Source organism: Fusarium sambucinum, chromosome IV, assembly GCF_050947815.1.
Source record: "Fusarium sambucinum isolate potato_lamoka chromosome IV, whole genome shotgun sequence".
NCBI classification, from domain to species: domain Eukaryota; kingdom Fungi; phylum Ascomycota; class Sordariomycetes; order Hypocreales; family Nectriaceae; genus Fusarium; species Fusarium sambucinum.
The window spans coordinates 4,629,860-4,654,460 of record NC_139291.1 but is presented as its reverse complement, the minus strand read 5'-3'; the positions used below and the strand labels follow the sequence as shown (position 1 = coordinate 4,654,460).

At 47.7% G+C, this 24,601-nt stretch overlaps 8 protein-coding genes across 8 annotated transcripts; 1 reads left to right on the top strand and 7 right to left on the bottom strand.

Annotated features, from left to right (window-relative positions):
* Window positions 1–3,666: 3,666 nt before the first annotated feature.
* Window positions 3,667–6,246, bottom strand: FSST1_001569 (uncharacterized protein; the record flags this gene model as incomplete). The annotated part of the gene is made up of 2 exons (XM_083227475.1): window positions 3,667–6,077; window positions 6,132–6,246. The coding sequence occupies 2 exons, from the start codon at window positions 6,244–6,246 to the stop codon at window positions 3,667–3,669; spliced, it is 2,526 nt and encodes an 841-aa protein (XP_083091751.1).
* Window positions 6,247–6,601: 355 nt separating this feature from the next.
* FSST1_001568 (FAD-dependent oxidoreductase) lies at window positions 6,602–7,843 on the bottom strand (the record flags this gene model as incomplete). The annotated part of the gene is made up of 1 exon (XM_083227474.1): window positions 6,602–7,843. One exon carries the CDS (start codon window positions 7,841–7,843, stop codon window positions 6,602–6,604), a length of 1,242 nt encoding a protein of 413 aa, XP_083091750.1.
* Window positions 7,844–8,813: 970 nt separating this feature from the next.
* FSST1_001567 (2-(3-amino-3-carboxypropyl)histidine synthase) lies at window positions 8,814–10,424 on the top strand (the record flags this gene model as incomplete). The annotated part of the gene is made up of 1 exon (XM_083227473.1): window positions 8,814–10,424. One exon carries the CDS (start codon window positions 8,814–8,816, stop codon window positions 10,422–10,424), a length of 1,611 nt encoding a protein of 536 aa, XP_083091749.1.
* A 682-nt stretch (window positions 10,425–11,106) lies between these two features.
* Window positions 11,107–11,783, bottom strand: FSST1_001566 (uncharacterized protein; the record flags this gene model as incomplete). Its single annotated transcript, XM_083227472.1, has 2 exons — window positions 11,107–11,667; window positions 11,730–11,783. 2 exons carry the CDS (start codon window positions 11,781–11,783, stop codon window positions 11,107–11,109), a joined length of 615 nt encoding a protein of 204 aa, XP_083091748.1.
* Window positions 11,784–13,204: 1,421 nt separating this feature from the next.
* Window positions 13,205–15,838, bottom strand: FSST1_001565 (uncharacterized protein; the record flags this gene model as incomplete). Its single annotated transcript, XM_083227471.1, has 1 exon — window positions 13,205–15,838. One exon carries the CDS (start codon window positions 15,836–15,838, stop codon window positions 13,205–13,207), a length of 2,634 nt encoding a protein of 877 aa, XP_083091747.1.
* Window positions 15,839–17,586: 1,748 nt separating this feature from the next.
* FSST1_001564 (MARVEL domain-containing protein) lies at window positions 17,587–18,126 on the bottom strand (the record flags this gene model as incomplete). The annotated part of the gene is made up of 2 exons (XM_083227470.1): window positions 17,587–17,978; window positions 18,048–18,126. The coding sequence occupies 2 exons, from the start codon at window positions 18,124–18,126 to the stop codon at window positions 17,587–17,589; spliced, it is 471 nt and encodes a 156-aa protein (XP_083091746.1).
* Window positions 18,127–19,437: 1,311 nt separating this feature from the next.
* Window positions 19,438–20,981, bottom strand: FSST1_001563 (uncharacterized protein; the record flags this gene model as incomplete). The annotated part of the gene is made up of 6 exons (XM_083227468.1): window positions 19,438–19,927; window positions 19,977–20,072; window positions 20,126–20,511; window positions 20,555–20,628; window positions 20,680–20,733; window positions 20,786–20,981. 6 exons carry the CDS (start codon window positions 20,979–20,981, stop codon window positions 19,438–19,440), a joined length of 1,296 nt encoding a protein of 431 aa, XP_083091745.1.
* A 1,982-nt stretch (window positions 20,982–22,963) lies between these two features.
* Window positions 22,964–24,229, bottom strand: FSST1_001562 (PLC-like phosphodiesterase; the record flags this gene model as incomplete). The annotated part of the gene is made up of 1 exon (XM_083227467.1): window positions 22,964–24,229. The coding sequence occupies one exon, from the start codon at window positions 24,227–24,229 to the stop codon at window positions 22,964–22,966; it is 1,266 nt and encodes a 421-aa protein (XP_083091744.1).
* Window positions 24,230–24,601: the final 372 nt, after the last annotated feature.

The following is a 24,601-nucleotide window of genomic DNA, read 5'->3' as shown; positions in this document are numbered from 1 at the left end:
CTAAGGAATGTGACAGCGATGAGACATGATTTCAACCAGGGGGACTCGGGCCAAGGGACCGCTACTAACTATCGACGGATAGATCAGCTTTTCTCTAGGAAGGGCTTCTGGGGTATTTCCTCGATACGACCTTGCAAATCCAATAGGATGGATCTTCTCCAAGGCTTTACTGCACCCTGGAAACCGGAACCCGTCAATCTAAAGTGGCAGTGGACCCTTGTTTGAAACCATCGATTATGACGGGCCTTGTCTTGAAGATCAATCCTCGCCCTGCAATTCAGGGCGTGTGAAGATAACGACACGTACCCACAGCATGTGGCTTCTTGATGGAGCCAAGGGTGTCTCTGATGATTCTGCTACTGACTGACCTCAACTCAATATACTGAATGCGCGTCCTTTTGGATTTTACGAAGAACCTCGTCAGGCCACACTGACTCGCTTATCATTGCCTTCATTGATATTCTGCTCTGTGGCCCAGGCTTGCAGTTGGTCGCCCTTGCTATACGTAACACTTCCTTCATGACAGAAACCGTCCTCATCGCTGCCGGCTCTCAAATATTGGCAATGTATTGTAGGGATTGCCTTGCCTATCCAGGGAGTAGAAAGCATTTTCCAGAGAAATTTCTACTGAGTTGCTTGAAGCCGTTTCTCAAGCCTCGGCTGGCTCAATAGCTTAAAGTCATTATTGTGACAAGATGCAGCCGTTACTTTGAGGATCAGTTGAGTTTAAACCCACGTGTTCTCGACGCCTTCTAACGATTTTCGATACTGAACTAACACGGATCAAAGAGATTGGCGTTACAACACGGGAAACAAGATAACGCCGCCGTATGCAGCGCCCATGGCACGGCATGGCAGTAATTCAGAAGTTTATGTGGGTTCTAGTAGATGGTCCTGCGGTATACTCTCTTTGAGTCTCATGACAAGGATTATATTCAACTGACTGTGATAGTAAGGGGCCAGACTCAAGATGATGGTAAATCCCCACTCAAGGATCAGGTCAGTTTGCAGGAAGTCTTAAACTCAGAACTGCAACCTTGGTGCATCGCCACGTGCTGAGTCTACCCCAGAGATGAATCCTGGTTTCAACCCCAGAGCGGGAGGCCTTCAACGGTTCACGTTTGCCTTGCAAAAGTTCGATTAAGCTCATGTGAACGGTAAATGCATGCGTTCTGTACCGCATGCCTTCAAGACAGACTCCCTCGGCTGGCCACAAAATCTATACTGCGCATACCAATCCCGAACAAAGAAGCTTCGTGTTGCGGGCTGGTCTGCGACATATTCAAGGATGGATGAGTATTGGAGGAGACTATCGATACAGCTGCGTTGCTCGCGGTCCGGAAGGACAATTGCTGTTCGAGGAGGCTATATGCCGAGGTCCGTTGCCATGTTGGTCTTACCTCCCTTCTCTTCACTTTGCTTTGACTTGTTCACGGCTAGTTGCATAGTTAATGATTTGAGCTATGACGACGAATTTGAAAGAATTAGTTCTTGACGTCTTGGAAAAAGCAACAAGTGTTGAAGCATTTCTCCAACAGAACATAGATACTACATTCAAGATTAACAAACTGAATCATACCAAGGATCAACAAGCGCTCTTTGCTTTGCATTTTCTTGGCTAGTCTTTTCACCATATCGATTACTCAACATGATGCATACCAACATATGGCTATCAATTTTCAGTTCCGCGTCGTTCTCAACGGGTTCATACGAACCAAAGTCTAAACAGTGCATCCCTTCTGTTCTCGTTTACCAGACTGTCCTATCGGATAACTGCCCAGTACTCCGTACCAGGTCCAGTGAGACAAAGATCGTGTTGGTGTTTGGCGGACCGTCCTCCGCAGAGCCCTGATGGTGTACAGCAAGGTAGTTGCCAAGCTGATAGGTAGAGCGGCAATAATGTGAAAGTGACTACAGGCCACGCAGAACAGAAAATGGCTCCGAAACCCGTCACTTTTCGGCCTTTCTTTGCCACGCGCCGCGGCTTTCTGGCGTTTAGGAATGGGTAGATCCTGTCTCAGACTCGATACTATCTTTCTAGAAACAGAAGTGATGAATGGAACGCTGTCATCTTGGAAGAAGTGGACTGTACTACGCGTGCGTTCAAAGAAAGAAGCACTAGATGGGACCTTTTTCATCTCTAGAGACATGCTCGATGGGGCACATCAGGTTTGTCCAGGAACTCTTGAGTTGCTGTGAGCTAATCGCTAGTAGATGGTTCGATTTCCCAGCAATATGATATCATTGTCATGACAATGATCAAACTTTCAGGAATGACTCAACATCGAGATGTAGGCTTGCTTTTACCTGTCGAAAGCTGTGGCATGTCGAGTTGTCGTAACCTTGAGGTTTTTGATCTCAGATTTGATATCCACGTTCAGCTCTGCATGGGCTACAAGCATACCTTGGAAGGCACGTAAACTACGCCAAGTAATGGATATTTCCGCACTCAAAGGGTTGAGTGGCTTCTTTTCTCAACCCTCTTTTGGGCAGCTATCCGTCCTCGCACCGCAGCCCACGTTTGTCTTGCCCTGAAGGTCCATCCATCCGTTACGGGGTACATGACGAATTTCACACATGAGTATGAAGATTTCTTTCTGTAGGCAGAACAGGAATAAGAAATATCGACTAGGGAGCTCTGAGTCTCAGTCATGTCCCCACATCCTATTTATGTGGTCTCAGTTGACGACCTGAACTCCGGGACCATTTGATCATTCCTCCGCTCATGATTGATTTCCATTCTCCCTTTCGTCACTTATCAATATGACAGTCGCCCATGTCTTGCCTGTCATATCTGTCACCCAGCCAGTACCACGGTTACGGGTTCATGATTTACGTCGGCACCGCACATACCAGGATTACACACAACAAGGGCGAAGGATCTGCATATGAGCAAGGTACAAATCACCGGGCCTTCTACCGAGGGATGCGACATACCCTGTCAAGTCGACGAGCTATCGAAGCCATGTCAGGCTAGAGGTGTCAGTTGTACCGTACCGATACTGATTCACTGAGTGCAGGATCTGAGACTTTCAAAGCAAGATTTACAGCAAGGATGCACTGTTCAAGGATGCGATCGATGTACGTATGTGAGAGGGTGTAAAAAGCAAATTGTGGCTTGAGATGCTGATTTTAGCCGATCAGTCCAAGCAAAGAAAGAAACTTAAGACACTTCTCAGCTCAGGCAAAATGTGAGACATTCTCACATCTTCTACAGTTGGCAACATTGCATGCACTCGTGAATTGGTACCTGAATGTCTTTCTGCAAGTATGGAACCGGTTATTGGTTTTCCCACAAACATACCAGTTACCCTGCATCACAATATTTGTATTTTTTTTTGAGTTGAAAATGAGGGTGATGGCATGACCTGGAGTATATAAATTCATCAGTTCCCGCGACTGTACTAACATTAGCCGTGGCCCACGTAAAGTAGTCGTAGAAACCGCTCCTGTCCGGTGTGTTCAGATATTCAGCCTCTCTTTTAGATTGTGACAGTTCAACTTACACGTGTTGAAAGTATTGTTTGTTAGTGTGATGCCACTCTATAAAAGAGCGATAATATGTGCTTCTAATCGAAGTCGCATATTTTGTCAGGGAATATCTCTCAATTATAGAATACATATAGGGTATAGATGAAACCAATGCCTGCTTATTATATAATTAAATCACAATCTCAGTTTCCTCATGGCTGCCGCCAGGGTATCTGCCGATTTCCTCGCCATGTCAGACTTCTTACCTAGGATCCACAGTCCCTTTATACAATCTTGCGCTCGACGCATGTTCTCTTGGAAGTCAATGCTGGGGCTTGTTGATGCTGTTGAACCGTAATCTAAATAATCCTTTGCTTCTTGTAAGAAGACCATAGTTGCCTTGGCAAAGGCTCTGATGAGGAGTATAGTCCATGGCTCAGTAAGGATTGTTGCTTCGTTCACTGCATGATGGAAATGCGACATCTGAGGTGTTGCTAAACTGGTAAAATTTTGGCTGGGCGTTGACACCTTGGCCAACTCAGATAGCTCTTTGGCGCTCGATTCACGCATTCTCGTAACCGTTTTGCTGGATAGCCGGGCGTAAGACGCGTTTGCCTCTCCTATCTCGTTCTTGTCTACATACTCGATAAGATCGGCGAGCATGAGGGCGCCGAGGTTCCAGTGAGCTGAGATACAGACGAACCAGCTTTGGAGACGGCCTGGAACCGATTCGTAATCGCGGAGCAGCTCTTTGAAAAAGGCGCCATGTGTCATGTTCCAGTATCGGTACAATGAGGTAGTGTTTGCGATTGTTTCTTCAACTTTGTCCCCATGGCCACCTCTTCTCAGGATATTTTGAAGGTACGAGATATGCCGAAACAGAAGGACCTTGACAGGTGCCGACTTTGTGACAGCCTCAGCAGCTGATTCGTATGAGCAAGGCCAATGTACGGCATGATACATATGCGGTTGCTCCAGACTATCCTGGATGAATAGTGGTACGTTCCATCGCCCATTTGTTGTCGCGTCGAGATCATCATCTGCATCATCATGTTGACTGTCTGCATCGGCCACGACAACTGGACGCTCACTCATGGATGAGGAAACAGTATCCAGCATAACAGCAAGCCAGTACAGCAACCCAACAGTACCACGGTCTTCTGGATTCATCATGGACAAGGCGTCACTGTTTTTGGGGCTTGTAAAAGGCCCGGTGACACCACGTCGTCCTGAATCAAATCGGAACTTGAGAGCGTGCATCTTACGCGCGGCTCTTTCTATAAAGACTGGTAAGCCATCTCGTGAGATGATATCGCCAAGTTCTGTATTCAATGACTTCATATCAACCTCGGGCCGTGGGGTTGATAGCTGGTTAGGGTTTCTGGTCGCGCGGCTAGGTTCATCATCATGAGTCCACGGCTTTTGTGTCAGGCCAAATATCAATTCCGCTGTAGCCACTCGATACGATTCAACATCGGTGACATCTTGCAGTGCTCTTCTGGCCTGCTCCCAGATATTACGCTGAATGTTGCGGTCAAACTCCTCGGTGATGTCGTCAAGTATATCTTCTGGTGTCTCGTCATCAGCCGGAAAGCTTTGCCGTTGACGGCGACTGCCCTGGGCCCACTGCGTAGCAAAGGCCATGATTGCGAGCTGTAGCGCTTTGGCAGAAGCTTGGTTTTCGGAATGAGTTAGTCGAGTAAGTTTGGATGTCGATATCGCATGGTCAAGATTGATCGTGCGACGGTAGATGCGATTTGACCACGAAGACCCCCATTCAGTAGGAGCATAACTGCCACCCGTAATATAACCAGGTGCTCTGTAAGGGCATGTTACTTCAGTCAACCAACAAGAGAGATTGTGCTCGAGTACATCGTGATATATTTGTAGAAGATTGGTGGAAATGAATTGGTTGTTGGAACTTGTCATCATGGTCTGGTCAATTGAAAACGGCGACAGTGAGTTTGTGCGTCGATCCGTCCATGTTGATGATGTGCGTTGACGTTTTATTCTTGTCGACTCATTTCTACTCCAAGTATCGTCGACAGGGGACCGGGAGTCTCTTGTTCCCGGTTGTGATCCAGGCAAGGAGTTGTTATACTGGTTGGGTATTCGCGACCCTTGCATGGTGTATGTAGATACTGGCAAGTGATTCGCTAAGTGACCATGATGGTGGATGGGAAGTGTATCGCCTGGATTGTATATTGCTTGGATCAAAGTTGACGTAGAAGGGGTGGCCGTTACGGAAGAATGTGTTATTGTATGAGGGCCAGGGAACCCAGGCCTTGAGCCCGGCGCATTAGATTGTTGGAAGGTATATGGTGCCGCAGTATCTGTTTGCCCTGACACTGGCAATAAGTTCTTATCATCAAAAGGTTGTGCCGTTTCAGGCCTCTCCCGCTTCACTCGGACATCTGCGCTCTCGCCAAACGTACCTAACGCTTGTTGGGGAGGTGGGGGCGGAGGAGGAGCAGCAGCAACAGCGCTCACGATAGATGCAGTTTGTATCTGCGACCAAGCCCAGTCCATAGTGCACGTCTTGTTTGTTTTTGCGCAGTAGGAGCAAGACTCGTGACTACTTTCAGACGCTGATCCCAAAGAAGAGCCTGCCGTTAGTTGCCATGTACCAAGATGTGAAAAGCGCCCATGTATTGACTTACCGAACCCGTCGCGGTTGCTATTACATGCTGGTGAGCTAGGGCCGAGAAGGGGTGGCGCATCGCATCCTCGCTTCGACTTTCGGCATTGGTCGCAAGCATAATGACTGCGCTTCATGATACCATATGATTGATGGTTTAATGATTGATAGTCGATGTGATTCGTTACTCTTGTTGCGAGACAGGAGTAAGTGTAAAGGTAGAGAGTAGAGAGAGGGCTACTAAAAATCCCAACCTGGTACGACCTATGGATGGAACATTGGAGGGAAGGACCCCACCACGCTACATCCGCTTCCCCGGGGCTACCTAAGAGGGGCTAGAGCTGCAGGGCCTTATTAATGTAAAGCTTCTATTTATCAAGTAGACACTTCTTTGTAAGCTCAATTCGATATCTTGGTACTTGATGCAATGAATTTCAAATTGGTAAGAAAATGGGTATAATACAAAGAAAGGCAGGGTTGGATTCTCCGCTTTCACGCAAGCTTGGTTTGCCTCTCTCCCCTGCGTGTTGCCATTCCACCACTCCTATGTCCTGATATCAGTCTTTCCCTTGATCGCTGCAGAATAGGAAGCGCTCGAGCTACTGCCAAATCATCGTAGGCCATCACACTATCCTTCACTGATCGGCCATTGCACAACTGTTGTGCCAAATCCCATCCATCGCAAAGTGCCAGGTTGGCTCCAAACCCGGCAAACGGGCTAACAGCATGATTGCTGTCACCTATAAACACGACAGGAATGGAATCTATTTCCTCGTGATGGAAAGGCTTTTTGTCATGGGCGTTGATTGCAAAGACAGTCTTTGGATCCGTGTAGTGTACAATCGTCCTGAACGGCTCTTGAAGCTCTTTGCCAAGTTGAAGGCCTGTCTCAATAACTTGTTGCACCATCTCCTCATCGTGTAGGTCTAGTCTCGAGACCTGATCCGCCTCGAGATGACCAACACCCCATACCACGCTCTGTTTGTCGACTGGGGAGAAAAAGCACGACACGCCAGTTCCGGAGAGCATAAAACCCCAATCTTTGTTAATGGGAGCAGGAGGAAGGCCCTCGAATCGAGAGATACCTCCACGCAAGATAGCCCCAGCAAACTCCAGGCCATCTTCGGGTCGCAGGTTTGTCCGTAGCTTGCTATTTGCCCCATCAGCTGCGATGAGAACGTCGCAAGTTTCCTCCGAGACTACTTCGTTTTCGTTGTACCCTCTTGCTACTTGGACGCACACTCTGCCGTCTTCGAGTCGACGGGCTGAAAGGCAGCGGGAGTTCCACTGCACCGAATCGCTTGGTCGCAGGTTGTTATGTAGGACTTGGCGAAGATCTTTCCTTGCTATGCGGACACTAGATGAGGGTAACCCATCGATGGGTTTGTGTCGAAAGCTTGCGTACTCATTCCAGGCCGGTCCCCAAATCTTGAAAGCGCCTTCGTCGTTCAGACCAGAAACAGCATTGTCCAGTATCTCGTCAAGGAGACCTAGTTTCCTGAGGGCGAAGAGGCCACCCGAAGTGTCGTAGCCAGCTAACGATACTGTGTAGCCTTCTCGTTGAGCGCTCACATCAGGAGAATCGCGGTCGTAAAGGATGATGGTCGGCTCTTTCAGTCGAGGATCCCAGAGTTTGCGCAGAGAGATAACGAAGGTTGATCCTGCGACGCCTGCACCAGCGACAAAAATTGTCTTGCCCTCCAGACAGTGTTGTTGATGAGGTTCTGAATCCATGTTTTTGATGTGTGCATTAAGTCGTTGCAGGAAACGAATTTCGTCAGGATCGGCAGACAGACTTAAATACTCGCGACCAACGTCTAACCTCACATGATTTCGACCAGAGAAGCAATTCGTCTGTGACAGTTGAGGAGAGAAAAGTTCTCCTCTAGTGATGGATATTGCTAGACAAAAGTCGTGTAAGTCGAATCTTCGGCAGTGATGCATACACTGATTTCCTTTTTAGTGTATACGGATTGCCTAATCGAGGGTTGACAGGGGGTGGTTCGGCATCTTGAGGTGCTACTTTGTCTCGATATTGAACCACAAGTTAAAAAGCTTAAGTCAGCCGAGGATATGAAACCTGTCCGGCATTTGCCAGCTATTCATGCCCATAATATCTTACGAGGGACTTTGAAAAGATGTATTATTACCGATACCCTCATATCATATGGGGGAAGCGGTCTTTACCACGGTTCAACCCGTTATTCCGTCTCAGGTTACGGATAGCCACATATCAGTCCAAATGAAAGCTTGGACTTGCCTGCTACTGATTTCGACCGAATAGGCATCTCGTATACTACAAGGCCCAGCTGAACCAACAATGGCTTTAATGGCGTTAATGGCTTTACATGATAACTAATCATGGCTGTCTGATTGGTCTTGGTCGTCAAAAAGCTACCTACGTACCTGTTGGACCGTTGGATATACTATTATTGAAGCAATTGACAAACTTCTCTGCACAAATCTAACTAACTATCCAAAAATGCCCCTACATAAAGAAAACAAAATAATAAGAACACTGTATGTGGCTTTGAAAAGTCTCGTGTCTAGGTAGTGATAGTCCTTGTTAATGCTGAATGCAAATTCACACCATCACCCCGCATTAACACCCCCTCCCCTCCATCAAACCTCCAAACCCCACCAAAATATTCATTATTCTTCCAACTTTCCAAAAAGAAAACCTCCATTTCTATTTGCTACCGCCATGGCGTCCGAACTCTCGTCTGCTCCCGTGTTATCAACACCGGACGACCATATTCTCGAGGTCCCTGCCGCTGACTCTATCCCTACCTCGACCCTCTCCGACGATGCCCTTCGTACAACATACGAGATCGTTCGCACAGCCGATGAGATCCGCGCTGGAGGATGGAAGCGAATTGGTTTACAGTTCCCCGACTTTATGCTTGTCGATGCCCCGCGCGTAGTAGAGGCCTTGTCTAAGGAGATCAGCACCCATGATGCCCAAGAGGAGGCCAAACCGGAGAGGAGGATATACGTCCTCGCCGACAGCAGCTACAGCGCCTGCTGCGTCGATGAAATCGCTGCAGAGCACGTCTCGGCAGATGTTGTAGTCCACTACGGTCGAACCTGTCTCAGCCCTACAAGTCATCTTCCTGCGATATATGTCTACACTACTCACAATCTAGATTACGAGGTGACGGTCAACGAAATCAAGAAAGAGTTCAGCGATAATACTGTCAAGTTGGTTATCATGGCCGACTTGACATATCAGAACCATGTTGATAAGGTTGTGTCCCTGCTGAAGGAACAAGGTTATGACGACACCTTCTCTACCGCGGTGACTCGCGACCCTGCCGCTTTGATTCCCAACCGCAAGATCCTTTCAGACGATGCCCATGACGACGAACACTGGAAGGCCTACTCGATCGTCCACATCTCCGATCCGCCCTCGGCGCTCCTACTCGCTCTTTACACACGTTTCGCCTCGCTGCACGTCCTCTCTACACCCTCTCCGGCCCTCGAAAATCCAACAATGCGCACAGCAGGTCTTCTTCGTCGACGATTCGCCAAAGTGCTGTCTCTCGCTTCCGCAGGTGTGATCGGTATTCTGGTCAACACATTATCAGTTGCGAATTACCTGAGTTCCATCAACACCCTCCGCGAGAGGATTGCGCGTGCGGACAAGAAGAGTTACACCATGGTCGTGGGCAAACTTAACCCAGCTAAGCTGGCAAACTTTTCCGAAATTGAGGGCTGGGTTGTTGTGGGATGTTGGGAGAGTGGCTTGATTGAAGATGACGCTGGATACTGGAGACCGGTCATCACACCCTTTGAGCTTGAGGTCGCGCTGATGAGCGAGGAGGAGCGTGTCTGGGGTGGCGAGTGGTGGGGAGGTATCGAGAAACTCGGGCTCAACGACAAGCCTGAGGATGCGACTAAGAAATCCGAGGGTGCTGATGTGGAAGAGGAGGAGGAAGTCGACGATGTCGCTGGTGGTGTCGAAGGAGAAGAGTCTGCACCCCCTGAGTTTGACATGCGCACTGGAAAGTTGATTTCATCAAGTCGTCCCATGCGACTCCCAGTCCGCAAGAATCCCGCTACTTCAGACGCTGCCGAGGCGACCGGCGATGGTCAAGCCAGTTCAGCCCAGCAGAACGATTCCCTCATCAAGCGCAGCGTTGGCGAACTGGCAAGCATCAACGGCGTGGCAAGTCCAGGAGCTGAATTCCTTCGCTCCGGCCGAACGTGGCAAGGCCTGGGTACTGACTTTGATAACGAGGCCAGCACGTTGGTTGAAGAAGGTAGAAGTGGCGTCGCGAGGGGATATCAAGTTGGTGAATCAGGTCGGCATTGAGTACAAAACGAAAACAAAAGTGATACCATTTTTAGCATCATCAGGCGTTGGGATATAGACAAAAGTAGGCGAATATTGAATGGGTCAAGCCACATTTCTTGATAACAGGTTCATGGTTCTTTTCATTTATTTTTCGTCGGCTCGTTTAAAAGTGTAGTCATAGTGCTATATACAATAGAATCATCAACCAGCGCAGCCTCCAGGGCATGAGCTACGGCAACATCATTATCTAGCTCAAAAGTTCTTTTACTTTCATCTTCTGTTATTCTTCTCGAGAGATAAAGACATATTGAATCGTGTTTTGTTCATAAGTCCGTATAGATTCTCGCATAAAATGGAAAATATGTTCTAGGAGATTTCATAATGCATTAAGCCGCTTTCCTTGCGGCATTCGTCAGGATCTCTTGGCAGCTTGTGTCCTTGACGTGTTGATGAGGACTGGGGTCCCTGGCACGCGTCGTGATGCGTTGTATGCAGGCACCCATCCGAGGACAAGGGACAAGCTGGAGAGCTTGCGAAACTACCATCTGGCGGTCATTGGGTTGGGGTATTGTAGTATTTGGGTATGTGTATAAGTGGAGAGGCGGTAGACGCCCAAAAAGGCGGTATCCTCGACGTGTTGTTGTTCTGGTCCGTGCTTGCTGGGACTCGAGTCAAGCGCAGCGGCAGTCATACTTCCAGCTTAGACGTAGACACGGCGAGAGTGAGGGCGGCTACGGCTGCTGTGACGAGAGCCAGAGCGAGAGTGGCTTCGGTGGCTGTGACGGCTGGAGTGGTAAGATCGGCGAGAGTGGCTGCGGTTATAAGCACTCATGTGTCCACCATGCAAGAAAGCGACGACTGATGTGATGGCGAAAAAGATGATGTTCATGATACCAAAGGCCCAGCAAGCTTTGAGCATGGAGCAGGGCTTGTTGTTGACGAGGTCGTAGCTGGGGCCAATGACACGAACATTGCCAGCAGAGACATCCCAATCATCTGAACGGCGGATGCTGACGCAGTCGGTGTTTTGGACGTAGCGGAGGTAGTAAACGGCAGCGATGAAGGCACCGAAGAAGAGGGCATCAACAAAGGCGACAAAGTGGGCGTTTGTCGAGGAGCGGTGGTAGCTGAAGAGGGTGAAGATTGCCCAAGCGAGAGCAAGAACCGAGACGATGAAGAGAATGAGGATAGAGTCGGGTGTCAAGGCATTTTGCTTGACGAATCCATCAACGAACCAGGCGAGCATTCCCATACACGGGATCTAATTGATGAGTTAATTTGGATGTTCGCAAAAGTAGAAATAAATGGTGGTGTTTTGCTTACCAGAGTGATAATCTGAAGAACCCGGAAAAAGACGAAGAACATTGCGAAGAGCATCTTTGCGGTTTATAGCCTTGCGACTCGATAAATGTTGTATGTAGCACAAAGATCGATGCCTGGTTTATGGTGCGCCGGCCAAAGTAATAATGATGGGTGCGCAGTGACTTATAAGAGGGTGAGGATATAAGTGATGCTAGTGTAGTCAGTGACTAAAAATGAGTGATGATGACGAGAGAAAAAAGAAGGGATCAAGAGGTGAGGGAGAAAGAAGCTGAGGGTGTGTGGGAAGAAAGGCCTGGTTTTGTAGCAAAAAAAGAAGAAAAAAAAGGTTCGTTCAAGCTATTCAAAACTTGGTGTCAAGATTTCCTTGGTTTCGACATGACTTGAACAAGTCTTGAACTACTGCAAGATGCAATGCATTTGATTCGAATGAGGTGGTTGGTGCTTGGAAATAGATGGCGCAGGCCACGGGGGAGGTGGGATAACCCTTGTAAAACCACCTGTGCACCCCTGTAGCTTCAGCGTGTTAAGTTAGTGGTTGGGCTCTACTTTTTAGGGCCTTGGGCTCATCTTGTTGGGTTTATGCATGTTCATGTCGTGAAATGTCGACCTTGAAACTGGAGATGAGAGGTTATGCATCGGTTATCGTAATCGTCCATGTAAATTGAATTATATTGTTCTATAGTTTCCCCAAATTCTATTACTGTAAAGTTTTACCTGTTCAACGTTCTTCCTGAACGGTGATGCCGAAATTGGCAACATGACGTCGACTTACACTAGCAATGCAAGCACTTACAGCCAAATCAGCAAACATGTCAGACAACTAATATTAATTGAGGCAATTGAATCACAAATCAAGGCACCTTTTTCTTTTCTATTTAGCCAGAAAGGTCACTCTAAGGCCAAGACCATAATTCTAGACCTTTTGATGCAACGTCACAGGAACTCAAGAGGTTGGTCAGCAAAGTAGCTCACAGACCCTCCAAAAGAGGTAAAAACACCCACAAAACAAGTTGGCTGGGAGTGACAGAGAGAAGACGAAATATCTAAAACGAGACGGTCCCGCTAAATGATTCACCGTTAACTAGACTAGACCCTTGAACAAAACTACCCCTGGCTAAGTAGTCTATTTTCCATCATCTACAACGCTTTCATCGGTGGCTGGTAAATTGATGCAGATGCATGCACAAGCAAGATCCATCTTTACTCAGGAACATGATCCAAACTTGCATAAATGCGGTTCAACTACATGTTTCAGACCTGAAGAATACAGTAGTATTCGCCTATAAATCTTCCCATTTCGGCAGATCCGCATCGCAGCAGCACATCAATGGAGCCTTGTTGGAGATAGTATCCATTATTCTTTAAGCGGTGGCTGGGGGGGTTCGAGTCGAACAAAGATCAACAGGTACCATCGATAACTAGAATTCATCTAGTTTCACTATTACCGTTAAGCTAATTAGTTTTCAGTCATTGGATCAAGTATACAGATAATCCGTCACTACTGGACTCTCATTCTCTCGGTCTCTCCGGTTTCTCTTCTCTCTGAACCCTGGACGAAAACTTCTGTTCATGTCCGTGTCCGTGTCTGTGCTGATAGATCCACTCATCGGCCCCGTGCTCCGACCTCCGACCGCTCCTCCCGTGTTCATCTGTATTGGTAGATCAAGGTCATTAATGATACTCAAATCAACCTCATCGTCGTCATCATCTTCTTCTTTTCTTTCCGTCTCTTCTGTCCAGCAATGAGACCTTTCGTGCGCTCCCTCTCCAATGTTTTCACTCGGCCCCCGTTTCCATGGCGGTAACTTTACTCCCTCGAGCCTTGGACTCAAGTGATATTCGACCTTGTCGCTGTACTGTACTCTCCCATCATCCACAGACACAGAGGCCAGTGATTGAAGAATACCGTATATGAGAATCCAACGACTACGTCGTGCCGTCGCTGGACTCATGTTCTCGATATCATCCATCTTCTCGAATCGCTCGAATGCTTGAACGAGGCTGTTGGGACCGAACCCGCTATCAAACTCGTTTTCGTTGTAGCTTTCTGTGTAAGCGAGTCGTATCCTCTTTTCCAACGCGTTGATGTGATCGGCTCGTTTCTTCGCATCATTTCTTCGAGATGAACTCATCGACTCGGGCAATAAAGGATATGGATGTGGAATATGCGGGAAGCGATATTTCTTGTCAAACTCAATCATCATATCTGCTATCGGCAAATAGTCCGTATCCGATGTAATAGGCCTGTTGGTTTGTTTAGACACCAGCGCCACCATATTCCTTGATCTCAGTTCCAAGACACCCCAGATAATGTCTCGGTCCACCAGGCCATCATACAGCGCACCAAAGTCTTTTTGAAGCTTCATCACCAGTGCCCGAGTCAGCCATCTGTCATTCTCAGCGGTATTGACTGATCGGTTGTCTTGTTGTACCGATGCAGGAGGCCAAGATCCGTACTCGCGCTCGAAATGCTGTAGTAACATGTCCTTCAGTCTACCAATTGCTCTCATCTCTGAAACAGTTTCTGGGGTGAATATGTATATGTCCTGAAACCTGAAGCTAGTGAGACGGTCCTCAGCAGCCTGTACGCGGTCTGACATCTCCTTACTAGCCCTGTCCATCAATTGCCTCGTGCTTGAGGAGATGCGCTTGAAGTCCTTACACTTTTGCACAGCATTGTACATGCCCACGCAGTGCGTGAAGCATTCTCTCCAACCTTCTGCCCATCTGACGTCAGGTTCTTCGGCCCATATCAATAGTGATACTGCCCCTGAAGGGCTGTTTCGAACATCGTCGAGATCGCGGTTGTATATATAGCGTATTATCTGGCTGACATTGTCGTTATTTGGAGGCATATAACTGTCGAGCCGGACGTGAAGGTCGGATAAAGCTTCGTGCAAAGACAAGCCTACAAGCGAAGCGTTTAGTAGCAGTGCAAAGAAGTTGCGCGTAGTGATCTGGTGACGCAGTTGGTCGATACTTTTTGCGTTCTGCGGAGGAGGAAAATGCATCTTATACAAGACTTGTCCTCTCACATCCCCTATACTGGTACGTCCCGATGTAGGAGGTGTTAGTAGACCATCTCGAAGGTCTTGCCCGAGCGTTGCCTCGTAATATTCACCTCTGGGTGAAGGTGGTGGATTTGCCTGTCCTTCGAGTGAACCTTGATTCAGAAGCGAAGTCAAATATCGACTGTTGGTTGCCTCGATGATGTAAGAAGAGATACGCATCGTAGGCAAGCTTTGGCCGTTGCGTCCGAGATAGATCAAAACATCTCCATTGGGATCCCACAGCTCCGGGTCTTTTCGCATTTTGTTCCACTTGGTTATGGGTTTTCCTCCCCCGCACCAACGCTTCATCTGCGGTGCTGATGCAGGTGTCGTCTGAGGTATCGGCGGCAACTTGCCAGTTGGTGGTGGGCCGGCAAGTGGTATATTGCATGAGATCTGGGATCTTGGCGACGGCGAAAGAAGATACTGAGAAGGTGTCGATGAAGATACCGATGGTAAACGTAATTCTGTTGGCGCTGTAGATTGTATATCCCAACCACGGCTCTCAGTAGGACTGAGACCAGGACTAGGGATGATTCTGGGTTGTATAGTCTCGGCACTTGGTCGGCTGGATTCATCATCTTCGTCCAATGGTTCCTCGTCTTTTTCCTTCTTGCGAAAGGTAAACGTCTTTGCTATAGTCTTCCTCACATCGTCGCTTCGTTTGTCAATCATTGATCGCAGTCCGCTCTTCTCAATGGCGCTGTATTCTTCCGGCATGGTAGCTCTCCTTGTTCGTCCATGAACCCAATCCTCTGTTGGCGTAGTAAGTTGGTTGCTCAGATACGCATCCCTATTCCAATCTGGCGCTGTCATTGGGTTTCCTCTTCCCTGCCATTCGCCCCTATTTCCCATTGGCATAGTAGCATGTTGTGGTATTGGTGGAGGATATCGAGGAGACGATGTGAATGGGCTGGTCGGTGGGTACGAAGTGTCAACGTATATGCTTTCACCACTCGAAGACGTAGCGGCTATGGATTGAGCTCTTCCATGCTTGACTGGGTCTTTATTCTTTGCCTGCGTTGTTTTCTTGCGCGCATATGCGCTTCGTGCCGACATGATTTATAGGGTGGATATAGTTGTAAGTGGGTAGCTGTGCAGTGTAAAGAACAACCAGGACAGATAAAAGACAATGGCCCAAATGCTCCTATGATGAATCGAGTGGCGTTGACTGGGCTCATATGTAATAAAAAGGAGTCACTACTGAACTTGATGGTGTGCAGACTCGCAGAAAGCTGCCGCGTGGCAAGCAGTGCAGTTGAAGTAGTATATATGAGCTGCCAGATGACAAGACGACAAGGAGGCGCAGACTAAGAAATGACAGTCAAACTAACGATACGCTCCCCGGAAAATAATCAAGTTGAAGAGCACGAAAGCAGCATTAAACCCGTCGAGGCGAGACTCACGTCCCTCTCTTACAAGGGGACGACCGCAGAGCCGCGGTACAACGCTGCGAACTGACTGATAACGCCCGCAAGTCTTGGAGTTTAGCTAGGGCTGATGTGCTCAGGCTTGTCTAGCGTAAAGGCAGTTTAATGGGGGGCTTTACCTGTCTCGGTATCTGGTATCCGGAGCCAGAATGAAGAGTGGTTGATAAATGCTGTATCTGCTTATGAGTTACAAGTTGTGATGTGAAAAGAAAGGGTTGACATAGACTCATCACAACCACATGCAAACAATTCGAATAAACTACGAAATAAAACAATTCATGCATCCGTGATCTATCATTTAAAAAGCGTTTACAACTCTCATACCGGATTGAATTCCGTGTCGATTCATCATATCCCATAACCTCCTTGGCGTCCGGGCAGGTCTGTGCAACTGATAAGCATCCATGCCAAATAATCCCAGTAAAACTGACCATACGGCTGATAAGAAATATATTAGTAGTTGGAGATAAACCCCAACGCTGTAAGCTCACTCGTCCAGTTCGATCCATGTGCTGCTAAGTAAGCTCTAGGCTCCTTTATTGGGTTTAATTCACCTACTTATAAGAGGAAAGTCACATCGCTTGTACGGGGGAAGTGGTGACAGAGGCGAGCATCATTCTTTGCTTTTTGTATCTTGATTTAGTACTTCCGTCACTCAGCTTGATAAGAAGATAAGCCAACCAAAGTGCCAGTCAGCTCTTTATTAACTAAATCATCAATTAATGTTTATAATGGGTCCGACAAACAGATCCAGGGTCCAGTGTTGATTCACTTTATTTCCCCCGCGTTGACAAGGACCTTTAATTTTTTATTTATCAGATGGCAGATGGTGCACTAAGCCAAATACAATGTCAAACATGTCACAGGACTAATGCGATGAATGTCCTAAAAACTTGGGTACACATAATGATATAATGACGATTTCGACGCATCTAGCTATAGGAAGAATGACGCGAAGCCAAGAAATGGTGGCTTACTTTTCCATCATGACCTGCAACCATTTCAAAGCGTCAGTGCAGGGACATGCACTGATTTAAGGTTGGGTATACTTTCATTGGCTGGAACAATCTTTATGGTGTTGAGCTGTTCTCAGCAATGGAATTCAGCATTTCCGGTAATAAGAATGAATGATGCAACGGGATTGTAGGGTCGCATTATTGTCTGAACCAATATAACATTAATACAACGTATAATACAAAAAACGTAGACCTGTAACGGGCACTTCTGACAGAAGGGTATCTTGCGGCCGTTTCCATGACGCGACATGACATGACAATTAAAAGAAAGTCATCCAATAAAAAAAAACTCCGTCGCCATTTCTTTTCCTCCTCAGCTCGACATCACTTCATTACATCTCCGATGAATTATCTGATTGATTTAGGCACCGTAGTTGTGGCCGGGCTTGGTATCAGCGTGAGCAGTGTGGCCGCGTCCTCGCATGAAAGCAAGAGCCTCCATGATGGTCAAGCCAGTAAAGATGGCCCAGATGAAGTAACCAAATGCGACAGCAGCCTGAGTGGCTTGGCAGCGGGTGTTTCCATGACACTTAGGAACGCCGATGTGAGCAGCAACAGCGGTAGCGCCGGCAAACCAGAAGAGCGAGGTGAGGGCGAGAATACCGAGAGCGACCATGTTGTGGTAGATGCGGGGAGCAAAGAGAGGCGTCAGGGCGAGGTAGAGAAGCATGAGGATGGACCAGACGGAACAGAAGAGCAAGAAGGCGAATGAGGCAGGCGAGTTGCTCCACCAGCCGTCGGTGAAATCAACCACTGAAGATTTGTCAGTATATTGGATACATAGTACGATACCCATGCAGAGCAGAGAGTGTTGGGACTTACTGTAAGCTGTGAGGCCTAACTCGATGATGAGAAAGACAGCCAGAACGGCATGTACAATGGTGATGATTCCCATAGACATGATGATGATATGTGGTGGTGGTTTATGTTGGGTATCAGGTTTTGTCCAAGGTAGGGAAGACAAAAGACAAGAGAGGTCTGGGTGGTTGAGTAGGAATAGAGAGAGAAAAAGGGTCCAGCAGGGGGGAAGATATAGGTAGATATTAAATTTAAATAATTGACGGCAGCTTCGGAAAAGATGATGACAGTGACTTTTTGTCTTGTCTTGTCTTTTCCCTAGAACTAGAACAATGACGGGACAGCGTCAGTCATGTGGCTTAGCCCATCAGGGAACCGCTCTACCCTCCAGTAACAGGTACTACGGAGAATAATCGAGGCCAGTTAATGGGGACTACGTCAGTTATTCGGCAGTCAAGACCTCCAAGACCCAAGCCAAGCGCGAAGCTTTCCCCAAGCGAGGAATAACCCAGTGGTCAAAGCCAATCATGGCGGATCAGTGTCTCGAGATCTGCGCTGACGACGTCCTTGAGTGGCTGACGATTTCCTGCTTTCAGTGCTCCAAGGCGTTTAGAGGGCGTTGCACGAATGACGTGGTCGAGGCCCTAAAACGTCTGATGTTTGGGTGATGAGTGCTGAGTGATGTCATTTTGTGGCTCAACGTATCCAACACAGCCACTTGTATCTCCCGAATACGAACATCAAGCATTCCTTCATACTCTGGGCAAACACTTACAAGCAGGTACAGTACCTACAAGCATTCATCATCATCACAGGACAACAGCTCATAAGAAAAATAAACATATCTTCATGACGTGACGCGACAACTCTACAACATTCTATTAGTAGTCCAGTCTAGTCTAGTCTAGTCCAGCCTTGACTAGCAATCTCGTCGTTTTCTCGGCCCCATCCGAATCACTACCGATCAGTGATCACCACCAGTATTCCTCTGATCTACGCTACTACATTATTCTTGGCTGATGCTATGCCCAGAACTAACTATACTAACCAGGCCTTGGTTCGGCAACTGAAACCCGGATCCTAAGACAATCTTATTCATTCACGCATTCATTGTCTATGCCTACCAAGTTCATCATGTCTCGACAAACAGTCTCAGAAAACCATTACGCAAACCACTCTTGGCCCATTAACTGGACTTGGCTAGACTTGGAGGCCCCAGAGAGACGCCCAGGCATGTTTCGGCCTTGGCAGCTCCGTTTCGAATCGCCAAGTTCATCCGCAAATCATTGGCCCAGCATCATCCTCATCCATCAACCATGTTTGGGGTTTGAGGTCTAACACGAATAACAACAAAAAAAAGTATTCATTATCATTAATCGGCAAAGTTGCCGTCTATTCTAAATATGTCCTCCAATCAAGCCATGTCCTCGACTTTCTTAGGGGGCATGTAGCTTTCTCGGGGTCCGTATACCACTGTCACAGTCGTCGTCTGCACAATCGCCAGCTCCTCATCATCACTGCCGCCCTTGCATGCATCCCATGTTTGAGCCTCCACTGCGGAACTGCCAAACTTCTTAATTGACTCTTGCCTCCGCAATTGTCTGATTGTTTCATCTCTCTCCTCGTCCGGTGTATGTACCGTGACTTCGGTCCTCACTGGTTGCGCCCTAGCAATGGTTTTGAGGTCAAATCCGGAATCTACAGTTGGGCTATCGAGTTTTCCTCTTCTTGATTTCGTACCAACAGTTTCTATCGTCCGGAAGGGGTGTTTTCTCGTCCCTTTACTGCTTTCAATATCGTCAGATGGTCCTCGTTCGCCAATACATCTTGGTGCGACGCGATAAAAAAAGCATCGGAGAGTCGTCAGTGATGCACAGATAATCAGAAGGTTCGCTTCGATGAAACTGTTTCTAGAGTTAGCAACTGCTTTTCCAAGAACCGGAGTACACTTACACCCAGACTATCGCGCCGGAAATAATCCAACTGACGTCGACAGCGCCAAAGATTGGAACTAGGAGTACTAGCCGTATTACTGAAGTCACCAGTGTTCTATGCGAAATTGTCAGCACATATTCTATCATGGTTGTCCTAGCTTTACTTACGCGGAACCGATGGCAAACAGTACAACGAGGCCAGCCTTTTGTCGCCGAGGTATCTGCGAGCGCAGAACCACTGGCAAGGGCATTATCAGGAGGATAAGGTCTGACAAGATTCCAAGACCTGCGGTACAGATATATACCGCCGGTCTGTTCACACATTTCCCCTCAAGCATCATGTGGTCCCAGCTTTTCTCAAACGGAACGCAGCCGAAAAGGATAACGAGCATGATGGCAAGGTTATAGCCTGCAACAAGAAAGATAACGCCGTATACGCTCCACCGCCACCATCGCTGAGGTGAAAGTTTCCGATAAAACAGCGCCAACGTCATCTTGGAGAAGGCGGTGCATACCGCATACAGGATCGGGATGATGAAGGAGAGCTTGAGCATCTGTGTCAGCAAAGTCAAAGAATGTTCAATGAGTGTCCCTTACTAGGTTTCCAGTGTTGAACTTGGCGAGAGGAATCTCCCATGTATGTACACCTGTTATTCCAAGGAAAAATCCCTCTACCCATGGTCAGTATAAGTTGCGAGCTTAAACTCTTGGTGATAACTTACGAAGTGAGATAACTTGCACGCCGATGGAGAAAAACCACCCTATCAAAAGACATGCTGTTTTGTCTCAGCATACGATACAACCCGTGAGAATAGATGAAGTTCTTACCAGTCTCCAACTCCAACTTGCGTAATATCCATATTTTTACGTATAGATATTGGAGAACGAAAAAGAAAGCAACGCCCATGCCCACACTCGAAGCCACGTATGCTTCTATCTCGTGCCGTCTCTGGGGGTGATCAAAGTTGACCACATAGCCCTTTGGGGGCGGTATAGCGACCGGGACGCCATTGACAACTGGCATGACGGCTTCGATGGCCAGCGAGGCAGTCAGGGGTATTTTGTTAGGTCGAAGAAATCACAAATCTTTGGTGGCGTGTTCTTGAAAAGAATGAAGAAATTTTACACGTAAGTATATGTCATATGGCCCGTTTTGGTTGGTGAATAAGTGTCGAGAAAGTAGACGAATCGCTAAGATAAAAGGAATGTACTCTGTGCCTCGATCTCAGATCAGGTTATATAAAAAATAAACAGCGAAATGGTGTATCAAAAAGTATCGACCAGGCGCAAACAATACGCTCAAGAAAGAATAATAGCAGAATAGAAGAATAGAAAAAGAAAGAGAGATACAAGTCAAGTCAGTCAATGACGAAGAAAGGGTGGAAAGTGAAGACACAAGATGCGACATTTAGGCTTCTTTAAACATGAAGGTCAAACCGACACAACCCATTTAACGCTCCGACCAGTTCCTTTCGAAACAACGGCTTTCGTTCGGTCAAACCGTTTACCTTACATTCGCTCCACCAAACCACCCGGAGATTTGTAGACTCGGGCCACCTGGCGATCTGGCATCCTGCTGCAGAAAGCTTGCGGTACTGAATGCCGGTAACTAAACTATGCGTTTAAAACAGGATAACCAGGCGCCTAGGCCGGATCAAAGGAAACAATTAGATAGATCCACATAAGAAGGATTCACGGTTCGGATGGTCTGTCCGGAAGTAGACTTGAGAAACAAACTAAGTCACAAACTATTTTTGATGTGCCTGCCGGAGTCTGGTTGATAGGAGAAGATGCTAGTTACCCCTATAATAGAACATAGCAAATGTCTAGTTGTTATGGCACTGTATAATGATAGTAGAAGTATTCGAAATAGTCACAGTTGAGTGGTCTCATAACAGACTGATGGTATTGACAGTAACATCAGACGATGAGTAAGTTGCTCATTGTTCGACAACTGCCCTACAACAACGCGGCAGGCTAATCAATAGTGCAGGGCTGAAGTTGTGGCGGGGACACCTAAAGCTCAGTTCTTTGTAGTTTCCAACTGTCGTTGTTTCAACTAGAGTCTCCCGTAATGCAATGCAAATCTATCTTGCCTTGCCATTGGCTCAGCTGAACTTCGAATCAAGTTATGGAGTATCGAGTTATGAATATTTGATGCGATTGGTAGATCATTTCAATTTAGCGAGAAGCGCGGACGGGAGTTGTTCATCCTGTGCTGTAGGGATAACATGTTTTAATATCAACACGGAGCGTGCTTCTTCCTTTCTTCGTTGTTTATCCTTAATTCCCCCCTTGCTTTCTCTCTGAGGGGAGTCAAGTAGTTATAAGACTTGTTTGTACTTAATGCATACTATTTTCGGAAAGGAGCTTCTCGTCATCTCGGCTCCGCTGCGAGTTCTAGCTAGCCTTAATCTTCTCCGAAACTCTTTGATGCTCTACGACTCCGCGAAACATCTACCAATTTCACAAACAAGTTTCATGGGGAAGCTATACCAGTACATCCGGATCTGCATGCATAGGTTGATGGAGTAGATGACGAGTTCGATACCTGCACACAATGACAAGTCATCCACAAAGCGAAGGCAGCCAAAAAGCCATTCAACGGTATAGGGTAATATTACTTAAAAGTGATGGAGAAGACCTCAAAAGGAGAGGTCATGGCGTATTGAAAGATTGTAAATACGATTATTGATCTCACAAGCATTGTGCAAAGAAAGGTACAGGTGAGGTTTTGGTAAGGGAACCCAGAGTTGATTCTGATTACGAATTGTTGCGTTGAAATGCTTTTATGTTCCACGTTCTTCACTCAACTAATTTTGGTAAGAATATACATCAATTGACCCCTTGTACTCTTCCAGAACATATAAACGTTGGCGCATGGCCGTTTCTTTACCAAACCGTTGAATGGCGTATTTCCAACGTCGTAACATCAAACCGTCACAGAGGCCAACCCAAACTCAACGCTTTTTCATAAATCCTAAACTTAATTCTTTTACTTCAATCCTACAGCTTGAGACCGAAGCAGTTGGCGTAGTACGTAACTGTCGCACTCCAATCCGAGAAAACTCCAACAACCCCAATCTCACGGAATACGTCCAGCAACTTGAAAACGTCACCGTCGTTGTTCACGATCTTGGCAATGGTCGAGTAATAGTAGTCACCGTTGGTAGCAGCGTTCTTGAGAGGAGGGGATCGCTCCAGGCTCCAGGTGATGATCTTGAGCCCCAGCTCCTTGGCCTTCTTTGCATACGCGCTGGGCACAATCTTGCCACCCTTTCCAGGCTGGACGAGATAAGGCAGAGGAGGGGCGATGTAGCGCACTCCATCCTCGGCGTAGCGAGTAAGGTTGGCCACAGCCGTCTTGAAAGTCTCGGGTGTGTCGCCCGTCTCGTCGAGGTACATAGCCTGACGAGCAAATTCAGGCTCGGCCTCGAGCCAGTACAGGAGGTCATCGTACAAGAAGCTCTGGAGGTAGACGTCGCTTGGCTTGACTCCTGCCTCCCTGTGCTCGTCGATGAGCTGCTGCGCGTACTTCTTTTGCGTATAATCACCATCAAAGGGCATCTTGACCTCGGGTGTCTTGAGCTCGGGAGTATGCTTCAAGCCGAGTCGCTTGACAAGCTGAATGTGCTCCTTGTGGCTCAGGACAGTGCCACATGTAGAGTACAGGTCAGTTCGCCAGTCGGGTGTGCCCTTGAGGAAGTCGGCGGCGTTGGTGGCAGTGGCATTGAAGCCCTCCATCTTGGCGCACAGAGTCTTGTACTCTTTCAAGGTAATGTCGCTGGTGCAGCACTTTGCAGACGCAGGCTTACCATCCTTGGCAGGCTTGAAGGACTGAGTGCACTTCTTGTTGAGCTCGGGGATCGTGACGATGTTGGTCGTGTAGTGAAGATCGCACTGAGAGTGTCGGCAAACCAACTCGCGGTCCTTGGTGAAAGCAACATCGCACTCTAGGATTCCGGCACCCATACGAGCTCCAGCCAGGTTGGACTCGAGAGAATGCTCGGGGATCTGAAGAGTAGCACCACCACGGTGAGCAATTGACCACTCTGAAGACTTCTGGGGCTTTTCGGAGCACGACTGGAGCTTCTTCTTCAAAGAACCTTCGTCCATGTCATTGACGAGGTAGTAAGGCCGGGGGCCGAGCTCAATCTGTTTGATGGGCTTCACAGTCTTGAACAGTTCCTTGTCGCCATAGCTGGGCTTGGGTGCGGCCACGGCAGGGTTCACAACCGCAAGACCAGCAATGAGAGGAGTCGAGAAACGCATAGTGGGCGGGACAGGTTGATCAATTGACACGAGGGAAGCAGGTGCAAGGGGGAAAAGACACCAACAAGACTTGGCAAGAATCAAGGAATAACGACCGCAATTGACTCCAAAAGGCTGGATCAAGGACGAGAGACTTCACAACACCTGGGGGTTCAGCGGGCTTTATGGATGGACGGGCCTCACAACGATCCCCGACTCGATAAGCCTATCTGGGCGAGCTACTAGCATGACGTCTGGGATCCCCAGGAACAAGCTCATTCTAGTAGGTGCAGCTCCAACATGCAGTCGTTTGCCAACTCGTTGGTGTTATTCATCGGACTACGAGCCCCAAATTGAGAAATCACATCGTCGATCACTGCACTTGCAGACTAA